Genomic DNA, 13,887 nt, shown 5'->3' on the forward strand with positions numbered 1-13,887 from the left:
CCCTAGAAGAGGAATCTGGAATTGCTCCTTTTAGGGCGTCCCAGGAGCTGCCCCCTCCAAGTCCCATTGCATAGATTGGCAACCCTAAGGTTGTCTCCAAGGCTGTGGGATGATATTGGGGACTCCCATGTTGTGGTTCTGCTGTGGCTGTTTGGGCTGATTACTTGCTCAGCTCAGACACCTTGGCAACTTATACTACATAGCTGAATAGAGCAGTAGACTATGGCTCTACCCACAGAATGTATCCCGAATCCAATATTCCTTATCAGTGGGTTCAATCATGTAAAATTGCTATTACTTAACCATTTTTGGTCTACAGAAATGGCAATTTCAACCTAAGACTTCCACCACATTTTGTAAACTGTGTTATATCTTTTGCTCATTTTTCTCTTGGGATTATTTACATTATGAGTTTGAATGCACTTCTTATGTGTTAGAGATATTTGAAGACATGTATTGTCCTCAGAGCTTGCTTTTGTAGAAAATATTGCTCATCTTTCACCATGCACTTCAACTGCCCAGAGCTGACCTTAGTAAAAATATAAGCTGCCATTAACAGAGCTCTGAGAGCAGATGTCAGCTCTGGTATGTAAACTCTTTGTGTTTTAGGCACTTGCTGGAGAACTCAATCATGAAATACCTGGGACTCTCAGTTCCAGCCAGAGGTTAAGAACATTTGTATTTGTGAGGCCATCTGCTGAAAATGCCATTGGCCACTTGTAGATTTTCTGACCTCCAGCCTTGTATCAAAATAGATAACCAGAGAGCCAGGTATCTAAACTATGTTTTCTTATCTTCCTCAGAAATGCTTTCACTGACTTGTAATTTTATTTTATGACTTCAGTCTCTTCAAAGGACCTGTTCTAGTAGTTGGCATCTTAAATTAGTCCATCATTGAAGATGTCTGAGTTATTCAAATATTCCATACTTCGGAAATCTAGCTAAAATCAATTTTGTATCGGTTTTGTTCCAGGGAAAGGAAGATTTGATGCTGCAGTTGCACTCTTTCAGTGATCACATAGTGAAAGGCACACCAGTTAGAAAAGGGTCTCATCAGGACCCATGGCAGTAATCAGAGCATCTAAGGTGCCTGATAACAGCTTTGATCTCAATTCTGTTTTAGTCCTTATTTGCCCAATTGTCTATTTTTATTTTAGATATTCTTTTGGGAGTAAGTGTGTATAAATCGAAATTTAATTTTAGAAGTTTGATTCATCTCTAAAATGGCATGAGTGATTTATGGATTAGGAAAGGTGCAGTTGAATTCACCATTGTAAGTATTCCTGGGGTAGTTAGAGGTCTACCATGAGGAAGAGGTGCATGTTAGCAGGTGTGATTCTGCCTGTTGGGCCCTTAGATGTTGCAGTGATGGGACCTCTAAATACAAATTCGACTCTTAAAATTTTAAGTACTTTCATACTCACTTAGAACATCGTCTTATGATGATTTGGGGCTTGAAAACAACTAGTAGTGATGTGCCAGTGCTGGGACACACAGGATGCATTGTGCCCACTCCCTGACGAGGGTGATACTCCTTTCTTTGTGTAAATGCAGGGTAGGAAGTAGGGTTTTGAGCAATAGTCAAGGAAGAGTGGGACGAGTGAAAGGGGTGACTGGGTCGGGGACCAGTGAGATTGGTGGCAGTGATGTCAGTCCCAGTGACTGAGCAGTGTCCAGCTGCAGAAGTCAGCATCACACATGCCTGTGGGCCGGAGTCACTAGGATTTTATGGTGTCCTTTTTTGGGGTATGTTCAAAATGGTACATTTGGATGGCTGTTTGGAGTGACCAAGCTTGTCACTGAACATTTTCATTTCCTCTTCTTATTTCCAGACTGAGCAAAAGTGACACTTCAATCTACTTTCAAAAAAAAGTCTAACAGAATTATCCAGACGTGTCCTAGCATGTAGACTTTTATATACACCACACATACCCCTTGGGAACTTGGGACTTTTTAGTATTTTTTAATATGGACTTAAAAACTTAGCACATACCTCTTTTTTCCTGTCTCTCCATTAAAGAGTTTAGGCTCAGTTTTAACTAGATTAAACCTTTCAAAATGTTGGTTATCAGTGAGTAGTGAATGTTACAGCAGTTGCTTAGAAAGGGACATGTAACTCCAACTGAGGGGGTGGCGAGTGCTTTAACACTTGGTTATTATTTTTTATGTCCAGCCTGTTGCATCTGTTACATATGCTGATATTTTGTGCTAACATATATACTCATATTTATTAATACATACTAGTATTTGTTTTAACTTCTTTTGATTAGTAAAAAGGAATTTGAATGTCTTACAGGAGGGACTCAGCCAGTCTTTTTATTTTTCCAGCCACGTGAGGTGAATTTTTTCCACAGGAATGATACTCTCCCTGCTGTCTGAAGTCAGAAGTGACCATTTTGAATTCTTTGATGCTTTCTTCCAGGGCTACGAGGAGGTTTCTCAGAAGTTCACCTCTATAAGGCGAGTCCGCGGTGACAATTACTGTGCACTGAGGGCCACGCTGTTCCAGGCGATGAGCCAGCCTGCAGAGCTGCCTGCCTGGCTGCAGGACCCGGAGCTCACGCTGGTACGCTGCTGCTGCAGGTTTGATTTCGCAATGTTTCAAATCATTTTTGTGAAAAGACTTCCCTTTTCTGCCCATGCTACCTGTTGGTGTGTCTTCAGTCTGATGTCAGCTTATGGGTTTATTCAGTGTTGTGTGGTTGGGATGATGTCACATAGTAAAGTGACCAAAAGTAATTGGTATTTCCCAGAAGAGAAAAAAAAAAAACTTATTCGAACAGTGTAGTTGAATTAGAGAGAAGATGTTTAGAGTTTATAAAAAACACTGAGGAACAGTTTGATTTCAGTTGTGGTGTTTATATTAAGTGGGCTTGTATTTTACTATTTGAGAGCCTGCTGGGGTTTAATAATACACATTTCTTTAGTTCTAGCTGCAATTCAAAAATTAGTACCCTCCACATAGTGGTGAGGGTTGGTCTAGTAGGAGGCTGGATAGCTGGATTACTGGAAGAGAGATGATTAATGTCACATGGAGAGAGGCTTCCTGGGGAGGTGAGGGTAAGGCCTGGTCCTCTATAGTGTTCTAAATCTACCACATGGTAGAGATACCCTGGTAATCTTGTGTCCATGTGTCCTGACACAGTTAAGTTTATGTAATTCATCGGATGATAAAATAGTGAATATCCCAAAAGATTTTGGCAGGCAGGAATGATTGGTCAGAACTTACCATGTGACATTAATTGGAAGGAAATTGAAAATCCCATACTTAAATAAAAAAACAAAACAAAACCCAGAAGTGCTACCAGTGGGAGAGCTGCCTAACAGGAATTTATGAAAGGATTTCAATCGACTGCAAGCCCACTATGACCCTGCATGAAAAGTGATGACAGCAATGAGTCGAAGCTCTGGCTTTTCTGTAAAAGGAATGCTTCTAAGAATCAGGCAGTGAAGTTCCACCTTGAACTGGGGTGGTCAGAGTCCATCTTGAGGGCTGAGTTGAGCTCCGGGCTGTGTCCTCAGTGGCATATGGGGTGTGACCAAGGTAATTGATCTCATTTTGGGAGCAGTTGAAGGAGCTGGGGAGTTTATCTAGAGTGAAGAAGACTTTTAGAGGAAACTTGTTTCTGGCTAAGCTACTTTAGAAGTCTTTCAGGTGGATGAAGGGTCACATGGCTCCAAAGGGCAAAACCAGGCCAGGTGAGTGGATGATATCTCCTGTCTGTTCCACCATTATTTATTTTATAAACCAGTGTAAAATCAGTGTAGCTTTATAAACTGACAAAATGACATCTGGGAAAGATATTTGCTTCTAAGCAAAGATGTATGTCATCTTAAGCAGATTTTTTGTATTAGCTTATTCTTTGACATAGAAGCAAAAGAAATTGATACACTAGGCTGTTTTTTCCTTTGCAAGTAATGACATTTATTAGTAGTAAAATATTTCAGAATTGTTGATCAGTTGGCAAAAGCTTGCCTGTGGATGGATGTAAGACTACTAGAGAAACAAACAGTCATTTCTCTGTTTTTATTTTGTTTTGTTTTAACTTCTGTGCTTGACAACCATAGCTTAATTTATAGATTGTGACATAAAGTCCTCCTAACTTAGCCTAATTTTGGCTCGGTTTTCCTTTTGAGCCTTTACCTTTAAGGGATTATTTAGATTTATGGACTTCATTGACATTGAATTCGAATTTTTATACTTTCTGAGAAACTCTGGTGCTCATAGCATCCTAAGTAATTAAATATATAAAATATGCCCTAAAAAAAGTACAGCACAATGTCCCTTTTCTCTTACTAATAGGATACATTTAGATATCATCTGCTACATTAAACATGTCCAAGTAGATTGCATTTGGTCTCTGATCAGTAGTAGAACATGTTGCATGTGTGAGTGATGGGGTTTTAAGGTGGTTTTCCTGACTTAATTTGAGTAATGTAAAAATAGTTTTTAAATTTTCATTTGCTCTTTCCAATCTCTTCCCTTTTCTATGTGTATCAGCCAGTATATTTTTCTCTTGAGAGCACAGTCTAATTAATTGGACATAATGGTATTTTTAGCATCCAATCTTTATTGAATTTTAAGAGGCTTATATCAAAAACACATTGTACCAGCCTGTGAGTTTAAAATTTACATTGATAAACTTTGATTCTGCTGTCAGCTGAAGTAATGACTTTCTTTTCTTGCTGTTACCTCACCAGAGGACTTGTCTTCATGTTGCTGTCCCAGCCCGCAGCAATTTGACACGGTTTGAACACTTTCTTTACACAGTCCGTTTTGTCGTGGCCCCTCTAAGGCTTGATTGGGTTACAGATGCAGCACATGCGTGGAATTTGAGGTGCCAATGGAGGAGGAAAGGGTATGCACACGTCTCTGGTTGTGCTTGACCAGACTGCTTTTTAACCTCCTCCTCATCATCTCTCAGACCTTCCTATGGGTGCCTTTCCATCCTTGTTCTCATTCTGGCCCCTCTGCCCAGTCTTCCCTTGGAAGGTCCACTGTGACAAGGGCCTCATTGACCAAGGAAGTAAGTGTGTGTCACAGTGTGACTTCAAGAAGTCAGGGGTGGGACTTCTAGCCAGCTGTGTCTGCTTCCATTTGTAGATTGAGAGATGTTCTCCATAGCATTTTGCATCTTCCCTCTCCTAGAACATCATTTGGTTTCAGGACATTAAAGGGAAACAGGAGAGCTGGACTGGGCGACCCTCCCTTAATCTGGGCTCAGTGGAAGAGACCCCACACTTCCTTTCTGTGGGTGCCCACTTTCTCTGGCTTTGCTCTGTTCCCTGCCTGTGAGGGTGAGCTTTGTCCTTACTACCCCTCCGGACGCTTTGGCCACCCCCTCATCTCCTGTCATCCTGCGTGGGCTTCCTGTTGGTCATTCCTGTTTCTGTTCAGATCCCAGTCTCTGTGTTTGACAGCAGTTGGAGTATCTGAGCCTTATCCCAGCCTTGGAGATGGCTTGGTCTGGCTATTCTTAAACTTGGGACAGCACCTTGGTCTCTGAGAGGGGGTACCCTTTAGAGTGTAGGCGTCCTTTGGTTTATAAGTTCACTAAATTTTAGAATGTCTCTGAACAGGTGGTACCTGTGACATTGTTTGCTTAGAGTGAGATAGAATGGTATATGGAAGCTGTTTTTGTGAGTTAGTTTTGGGGATGGCACATGTTTGTTATTTGCTATCTCTGTCGTGATTTAAGAATTACAGGCATGTGGTAGAGAAAACAGGCTGTTTTATAGTTCAGTCATCAATGAAATAACACCTAAGCTAATTACCTACTGTATTCTTAAATATTTCCAGTTATTGTTTCTTGTTTAAATCTTGTTTCTTGCTTAAATCTCCCTTATTCTAATGTAAGTCCAGTCCCTGGGCTTAGTAGAAAAGAGTGGCTATTTACATGTGTTCCATGAGTTAGGACCCCTTAAAGCATTTAAACTTACATTAAAATTTTTCCTTCTGAATAAATAATTCCAACTCCGTTGGTCTTTCCTAATAGTTTCTTTTTCATGCCTCATTTTCCAGGGTTCCTCTCTTGGAGGTATTCAACCTTGAACTGGACAATTACTCTAGCAACAGTTTGATCGATGTGCGGGAGGAATGGGGGAACACTAACTATTGTGTTTCCCTCTGTGTAGTCAGATCTTTGATGTCTCAAGAGTGATTCATTTGAGTATTATGCTCACTTTTTAGATCACGGTACAATGTCACGTGATACTCAGCTGTCTTCTGGGCTTCGCTTTACTTCGAATCCCAGCTCACATCTGTGTAGCCAGTATTTTCTCCGTTGTAGTTCTTTGTGCTTGGTTGTAATTTCTGCTTGTTGCCACCTGAGGGCGTGTTCGCTTCTGGTGATAAATCTGAGAGGTCAAATGGAGTGTCTTGTGGCAGAGCTGCCCAGTGTTGCTGAAATGCAGGACAGTGTGGGCACGGAGCTGGGCTGGTGTGGCTCTTAGGTAGGTGGTCATTTGTCATCATCATAAGATGAGGACATAACCCCTCCTCCCCTTAGTGAGTGATGTAGATCACTATCACTGTGGTAACAGTGAAGAGTGATTTACATTCCTCTTGTGGTTCTGTTTTTTTGTAGAGAGCAAACCACCTTAGTTTCACTTGATTGCTATATATCGAGCAGGTACACCTGGGATTACCATTCATGAAAGGGTCTTTTGAGTCTTAGATCCTAGAAGAACTGAACATATGGCCTCATTTAAACTGTATTTCTAACTGTTAAACAGGTTCAGGTTCCTCATAGGATGTCGTAGGATTTAATTATTGGACGATCTTTTGACTTGGAGGTGGGCTGTTTTTTCTTTTCTAAATTTGGTGGCAGTGAAGTGATATGCCTATGCCCAACTTTTTCTCCTGATACACCCAGGACTGTTGGGAGAGTTCCCATGGTATCATTGATCAAGCTGTGTCTCAGCTTGCCTTTCAAACTCCAGATTCCATTGATAATTAGAGGGAAACAAAATAGTAATTACTCAAGGGGAAGAAAAAGGAAACAAGCAGTGTGGTTCAGGCTGTCACTTTCACAGCTTAACCCCTGCCTCTTGTTCTCAGTTGTATCTTTCTTTAATCTTACTATATTGATTTGGCAGTTAAATTGAATACAATGTTTCTCTTTGAATATTAAAACTTTGAGTATATGTGTTGATATTATTTAACAAAAAATCAGAAATTGGATTATTAGATTACTTAACAAAAAATTGGAAATTATTTTCCTAATCAGGAAAGGAGCAGGGTTTGACTTGGCCCTGAACCTTCTCACATGCCTTCCTGAATCAATCTCATGCATTAGGTAGTGCCAGGGAGGCTGCCAGGAGCCCAGCAGGCTGAAGGTGGCTTGTGTGAAGCCACGGTGTGGACACTGCCTGAGCTTATAATTGCTGTGGAATGTCCCTGGTGTGGTTAGAGTCCTGCAGGGTAGATTGTACCTTTGTACAATCTCAACCAAAAAATACCATTTCACTGTAGCAACCCTCTGTAGGGTAATACTTTCTAAGTCCCTGACTGCCAGATTTAGGTCCCCCACACTAAACCCACATGACAGATTTGTAGGAATTAATTCTGGAAATAAAGGTAGGTTTTATAGGCTTTGTGGTTTGTTACAGCTTGGATTGTGTAATGGATTTCTTGGAATGTTAATACCTATTTATCTCTGTTTCTTGATATTCCAGTTACCAGAAAAACTCATAAGCAAATACAACTGGATCAAGCAGTGGAAACTTGGACTGAAATTTGATGGGAAGAGTGAGGACCTGGTTGATAAAATTAAGGAGTCCCTCACTCTGCTGAGGAAGAAGGTTTGGAACATGTAGTTTCCTGTCTCTGATAAGTGCGAAGCCCTCGCTCCTGATTGCAGACCAGTTCTTAGTTCTCATTCAGTGGATTATCAAATGCTTTTAGCTGATTTTTAGGCAAAATAATTTTTTTTTTTTTTAAAGATGACCAATAAGGAGATCTTAACCCTTGACTTGGTGTTGTCAGTACCACGCTCTCCCAAGTGAGCTAACCGGCCGTCCCTATATAGGGATCCGAACCCGTGGCCTTGGTGTTATCAGCACCACACTCTCCCAAGTGAGCCATGGGCCGGCCCCGTAGGCAAAATAATTTTAAATGAACACAAATGCTTCCCATGAGGTCTTTGGTAAAATGAGAAATATCAATGTTATATATTCTTGGAGGAGATGCTGTACAGTAGTGTGTCAGCTAATAAAATGTTCCTTTCTTAAAAGGAAACCTGAACAAGTATAGTCTTTGTTCTAAGTCATAGTTATAAGTTTTAGAGATATCAGTTTATATTTTATAGTATTATCATGATACTAATTCATGTTTATTAAATTCTTCCAAATTACACTCAGTTTTAAGATTCTGTCCTTATTTATTAAAGACTTTTTCCCCCCAGTGATTTTCCAGTGATTAGATTTAGTAACTTGTCTTTTGAAAACTTTCCTGAGTTGTAGAGAGAAGCTTGGTCCAGTTTCACTGATTTGGTGTTTAAAATTCTACCTTTTTGGGGCTTTCTACTGTGTCATCTGGGCTGGCTAGCCTTCCTGCACACTGGCCTACACTGACTTCTAGGTTGCTTGCTTTGAGCAGCTCAGGGCCCTCCTTACCAGGAACCCCCAGTTGAGGGCCTGGTGATTGCTCCAGGCTTCGTCAGGAGGAAGGGGGGCAGGTAAAGAAGGGTCAGACATGGACTTTCAAGGTCCTTCATAGCATGTAGCCCAGGTGGTGATCTGCTAACTTAAGTGTGGTCTGCTGCCCCTGGTTAGACTTTCAGCTCCATGAGAGACCATCCTATTCATTCTTGGATACGCAATGCCTAGCACCAATCCTGGCACATGATAAGCATTGGTAAATGTTTTGTTGAGTGAATGAACTGAGGGCCCTGACTTCCTGGAAACTAGTTTTTCTTACAGGGATAAGAAATGTTTACTGGAAAATATGCTGTGAAGGGAAATCCTGTATTATCTTCCTTCCACCATAAAGAAATGGGAGAGAGAGAAGGGAAGAGGGATTCTGTTCTTGTTGCCTGTTGGGATGGTACACAGGATTTTGGGGGCTAGAGGCCCATGCTTATCCAGTTCCTAGGTTCGTGGAGGGTTGACACAGGGCTGTAGCCCTGTGTGAGTGAACAGGAGAGCTCTCCAGCACAGCCACAGGTCACAATTTACTTTTCATCTTTTTAAGCATTGTGAAATTGCTATTTTTGCTTTACTAGGTGTGTCTACTGTAATTAGACCCTCATGTTTGGGAATGTTTAACTGATGCCAATTTACAGTAATGTTAAAGTTATTAATAATCACAGCCAGCATTACCAACACTTTTCTGTGCCAGGCTCTACACTAAAAGTTTCATGTGTTTCTTAATTCTCACAGCTACTAAGGTGTTGTTGCTGTGGTCATTCCTGTTTTATAGTTGAGGAAACTCAGGCCCAGAGGTCAGTTAAATAACCTGCAAAAGCCACCAGCCACTCGGGATTGAGGCCTAGAATCTGTCCCAACTGTCTGATTCAAGAGCCGTGCTCTTCATTGACAACCTGGTCTACTTCTGGAAAATATGAGATATAGACAGGATGTTCCAGCTTTCAACCCAGGCATTGGAGAGTTCTGAGCAGTCATTACCATTATTTTTATTTATTTAAGGTTTTTTATTTTTATTTTTATTTTATTGATTATTTGTATTCATGGAGTACAAAGTTGACCATCACCACCTGTACCCAGGATGTGATGGTCAGATCAATACTATCACCATGCCCATTACCACAAATTGCAGTCGTTCCTCTGTCCCCCACTCAGTTAATCCTCCCATTCCCCCCCGCCCCCCTGGGCAACCCTTGGTCTGCTCTCTCTATCTGCAAGTCCAGTGCACCACTGTGATCTTTCTTTCCTTCCTTCTTTCTGACTGTAAATTAGTGGTTGTACTAATTTACAGTCCCACCAACAGTGTAGGAGAGTTCCCTTCTCTCCACACCCTCCCCAGCATTTGTTGTTCTCTGTCTTTTTTATTACAGCCAGTCTGACTGGGGTGAGGTGGTATCTCAGTGTGGTTTTAATTTGCATTTCCCTGATGGCTAGTGATGTTGAGCATTTTTTTAAGTGCCTGTTGTCCATTTGTATGTCTTCCTTCGGCAAATGTCTATTGAGCTATTCTGCCCATTTTTTAATTGGGTTATTTGTTTTTTTTACTGTGTAGTTGCTTGAGTTCCTTGTATATTCCAGATATTAATTCCTTGTCAGATGTATGGTTGGCAAGTATTTTCTCCTGTTCTGTTGGTTGTTTCATTCTATTGTTTCCTTTGCTGTGCAGAAGCTTTTTAGTTTGATATAATCCTATCTATTTTTTTCTTTTATTGCTTGTGCATTTGGGCTCTTGTTCATAAAGTCTTTGCCCAGTCCTACTTCCTGAAGTGTTTCCCCTATATTTTCCCTTAGTAGTTATGCTGGGAAAATTGGACATCCATATGCAGAAGAATGAAACTAGACCTGCACCTCTCACCATATACCAAAATCAACTAAAAATGGATTGAAGACTTAAAAATAAGACCTGAAACTGTGCAACTATTGAGTCATTACCGTTAAATTTTACTCTTGGATTTAAAATCTGTAATGATTTTTGAGAGGAATACTGGTAATTGGTTATTCATAAGGACTGGTATTTATGTTGGCATCTCTTATTCTCATTCAGTGTAACTTAAAAGCACACATATTTATAGTGTTTTCTTGTTCACTTAAAGAGTTTGTCTCTGTTAGCTGAATACTTCACACTCTGCTTTATTCTTAATCAGGAATCAATAAGAATCTCCTGAATGGATTTATTCATTTGAAGCCTGTGTATGTTTTTAAGGGGTAAGCTTAGAAAACTTTATTTAAATATTCAGGAGACACCACAGTCTTCCTCATCTGGCTTTCATGTTGGAGGGTTGGCTTTGTGTTCCTGGTGGTAACAGCTCCTGTAAGCCTCTTTGGGGTGGAGTAATTGTAGCTGGCCTTCATGGCTTCACACGCAGGCCTCACACACACTTTAGCTCTTCCATAAGTGTCTCTGATTGACTGCTCTAATCTCATTGCTTGGGAAGTTAGGGAAGTTGGAATTTCCATTCCATGGCTCCAGTGCTTCTCCTTGTTGCATTGTGCTTTTGTTTTAAGTCAGTCATGGAAAAGTTGAGTAAGGAGTTTGTGTGGTCTAAATAGTACCATTGTCTGAGTTGGAAACTTGAATGTTGTCAGTATTGGTACATGACCCATGATCGCCTACTTTTGAAAATAATTTTTTGCTCATAGTCTGGAAGTATACCAGGGGTTTCTAGGACAAAAATTCTAACTATTACGTTACTTTCTTATTGTAGTGGGCAGGCTTGGCTGAAATGAGAACTGCCGAAGCAAGGCAGATAGCTTGTGATGAACTGTTCACAAATGAAGAAGAGGAATACAGCCTCTATGAAGCTGTAAAATTTCTAATGCTAAACAGAGCCATTGAACTATATGATGATAAAGAGAAGGGAAAGGAAGTACCGTTTTTCTCTGTGCTCCTGTTTGCTCGGGATACATCTAATGACCCTGGACAGCTGCTGAAGAACCATCTAAACCAGGTGGGACACACTGGTGGCCTTGAACAGGTGAGTTGTCCCTTTGGGCATGTATTACCCCCAAACATAGCAGCTTTAACCATCAAATGTGATCTCTCAGGTTTTGTAGGTCAGGAATTGAGGAGCAGCCTGTGGGTGGTAATGGGTCAGGGTCCCATGAACTGCCATCGTATGTTGTTCAGGGCTGCAGTCATCTGAAGGCTTGACTGGGGCTGGGGATCTGCTTTCAACATGGTTCACTCACATGGCTGTTGGCAGGAGGCCTCAGTTCCTCATGGGTAATAGGAGGCTTCAGTTTCTCACCACATGGGTCTCTCCATAGGGCTGTGTGAGTGTCCTCATGACATGGTAGCTGGCTTCTCCCAGAGTGATCCAAGCAGAGAGCAAGGAGGAAGCCACAGTACCTTTTATTATCTAATCTTGGAATGGAAGTCACACACTGTCACTTAAACCATATCCTGCTTGTTAGAAGTGAGTCACTAAATCCATTCCACTCTCAAAGGGAGGGGAATTAGGTGCCACCTTTTCAAGTGAGGAGTGTCAAAGAATTGGACATATTTTATAGCCACCACTGTTATCTCAACCTGAGCATTCTTCTGCAGGGTGGTGGATGGGATTGGTACCCTTGGCTCTGGGAGGCCACAAATAAATGAAGCTCTTGGAAGAGGCATGTGAAGAGTCTTGTTTAATCACGGCAGCTGTACCTGCATTAAGAATAGAAATGCTCACTTGGTTAGAGCACAGTGTTGTAACACCAAGGTCAAGTGTTCGGATCCCCATACCAGCCAGCCACCAAAAAAAAAAAAAAAAAAAAAAATAGAAATGGAGTCACCTTAGCCAGTGGAGCCCAGCCTGCTCTTGGAGTTTTATACAGACGCCCAGTGCAGTACTGTTCCTTATGCGAACACTTGAGGCACCACACCTTGTACTATCTTTGGTGTGTTCATTTCCCTAAAACGTCTTAACAGTTTTCTTAGTGGAATAGCCAACCATTAAAATAGCCTTAAGGTTGTCTGTCAGTTCTACCTTTCTGCTTACATGACTGACTCTCGTGCCCATCTTTTCTGAAAAGGACCAAGTGTGATGACAGGCATTGTCAGGAATAGAGCACTGCATTGGGTTCGTCTCTGAGCCATCCTGGAGGGTGTAAGTCTCTTCCGTTGTTAGTCCCAGTGTGGAGGGAAGAGCAAAGACTGATGGTCACTGCCAGGTCAGGCAGGATTGATGATAATTATTTGAAAAAATTATCTATACTCATAACGGGTTTAGTTAGGTCTCCAGAACCATAGCAAATACCTTGCAGTAAAAAGCCGAGTAGAGCATGGTTTGCCTAGTCTTTTCTGAGACCCTCCAAGGTGTGCTGTAATGGTGAGTCCTTTCTTTTTTTTAATAGCTTTTTTGAAATACAATTTACATCTCATAAAGTTCACCCTTTTAAAGTTTTGCCACCATCACTACAGCCCAATTTTAGACCATCTTATCACCCCAAAAGAATCCCCGTACTCTTTAGCAATCATTCTCCCTCCCCCCAGCCCTGGGCAGCCACTAATCTACTTTCTGTCTCTATAGATTTGCCAATTCTGGACATCTCCTATAAGTGGAATCTTACAATATGTGCTCTTTGTGACTGGTTTCCTTCATTAAGCATAACGTTTTTAAGATTCATCCGTGTTCCTCTTGGGTGTGTGTGCACATGTGCACACACACACGTAATTCATCCATATTGCAGCATGTGTCAGTACTTTGTTCTTTCTTGTGGACCAATAATATTCCATTGTATAGATATATCACATTTTATTCATCCGTCACTTCAGTGGGTATTTGGGTTGTTTCCACTTTTCAGTTATTATGAATAATCCTACTGTGAACATTCATGTAGTTTTTTTGTGGGAACATATGTTTTCAGTTCTCTTGGGTATATACCTAGGAGTGGAATTGCTGGCTCATATGATAATTCTTTGTTTAACATCTTGAGGAACTGCCAAACTTTTTTAAAGCAGCTGCACTGTTCTGCATTCCCACCAGCAAATACATCAGTCTCATTTTTCCACATCTTCACCAACATGGCTTACTGTCTTTTTTAAAAAATTGAGTTGAAATTCTCATAACATAAAATTAACCATTTCAAAGTGTCTAATTCAATGACATTTAGTACATGTACAGTGTTGTGTGACCACCACCCATGTGAAGTTTCAAAACATTTTTGTCACCTCAAAAGAAAACCCTGTACCTGTTAAGCAGTCATCCTCCATTATTGTCTGTCTTTTTGATTGTAGCCATTCTGGTGGTTATGAAG

General features: G+C 41.0%; 1 protein-coding gene across 3 annotated transcripts in view; it reads left to right on the forward strand.

Annotated features, from left to right (window-relative positions):
- OTULIN (OTU deubiquitinase with linear linkage specificity) overlaps positions 1-13,887 on the forward strand; it is a 73,725-nt gene that overhangs the window by 12,941 nt on the left and 46,897 nt on the right. For 2 of the 3 annotated variants that reach the window (XM_063083485.1, XM_063083492.1), the window contains exons 4-6: positions 2,423-2,566; positions 7,678-7,803; positions 11,352-11,621. In XM_063083485.1, the coding sequence (XP_062939555.1) occupies positions 2,423-2,566; positions 7,678-7,803; positions 11,352-11,621 (540 nt within the window). The remainder of the gene's footprint in view (positions 1-2,422; positions 2,567-7,677; positions 7,804-11,351; positions 11,622-13,887) is intronic. The other variant, XM_063083501.1, reaches the window with a different exon arrangement.

Source organism: Cynocephalus volans, chromosome 2 (genome assembly GCF_027409185.1).
Source record: "Cynocephalus volans isolate mCynVol1 chromosome 2, mCynVol1.pri, whole genome shotgun sequence".
In the NCBI taxonomy this organism is placed as follows: Eukaryota; Metazoa; Chordata; class Mammalia; order Dermoptera; family Cynocephalidae; genus Cynocephalus; species Cynocephalus volans.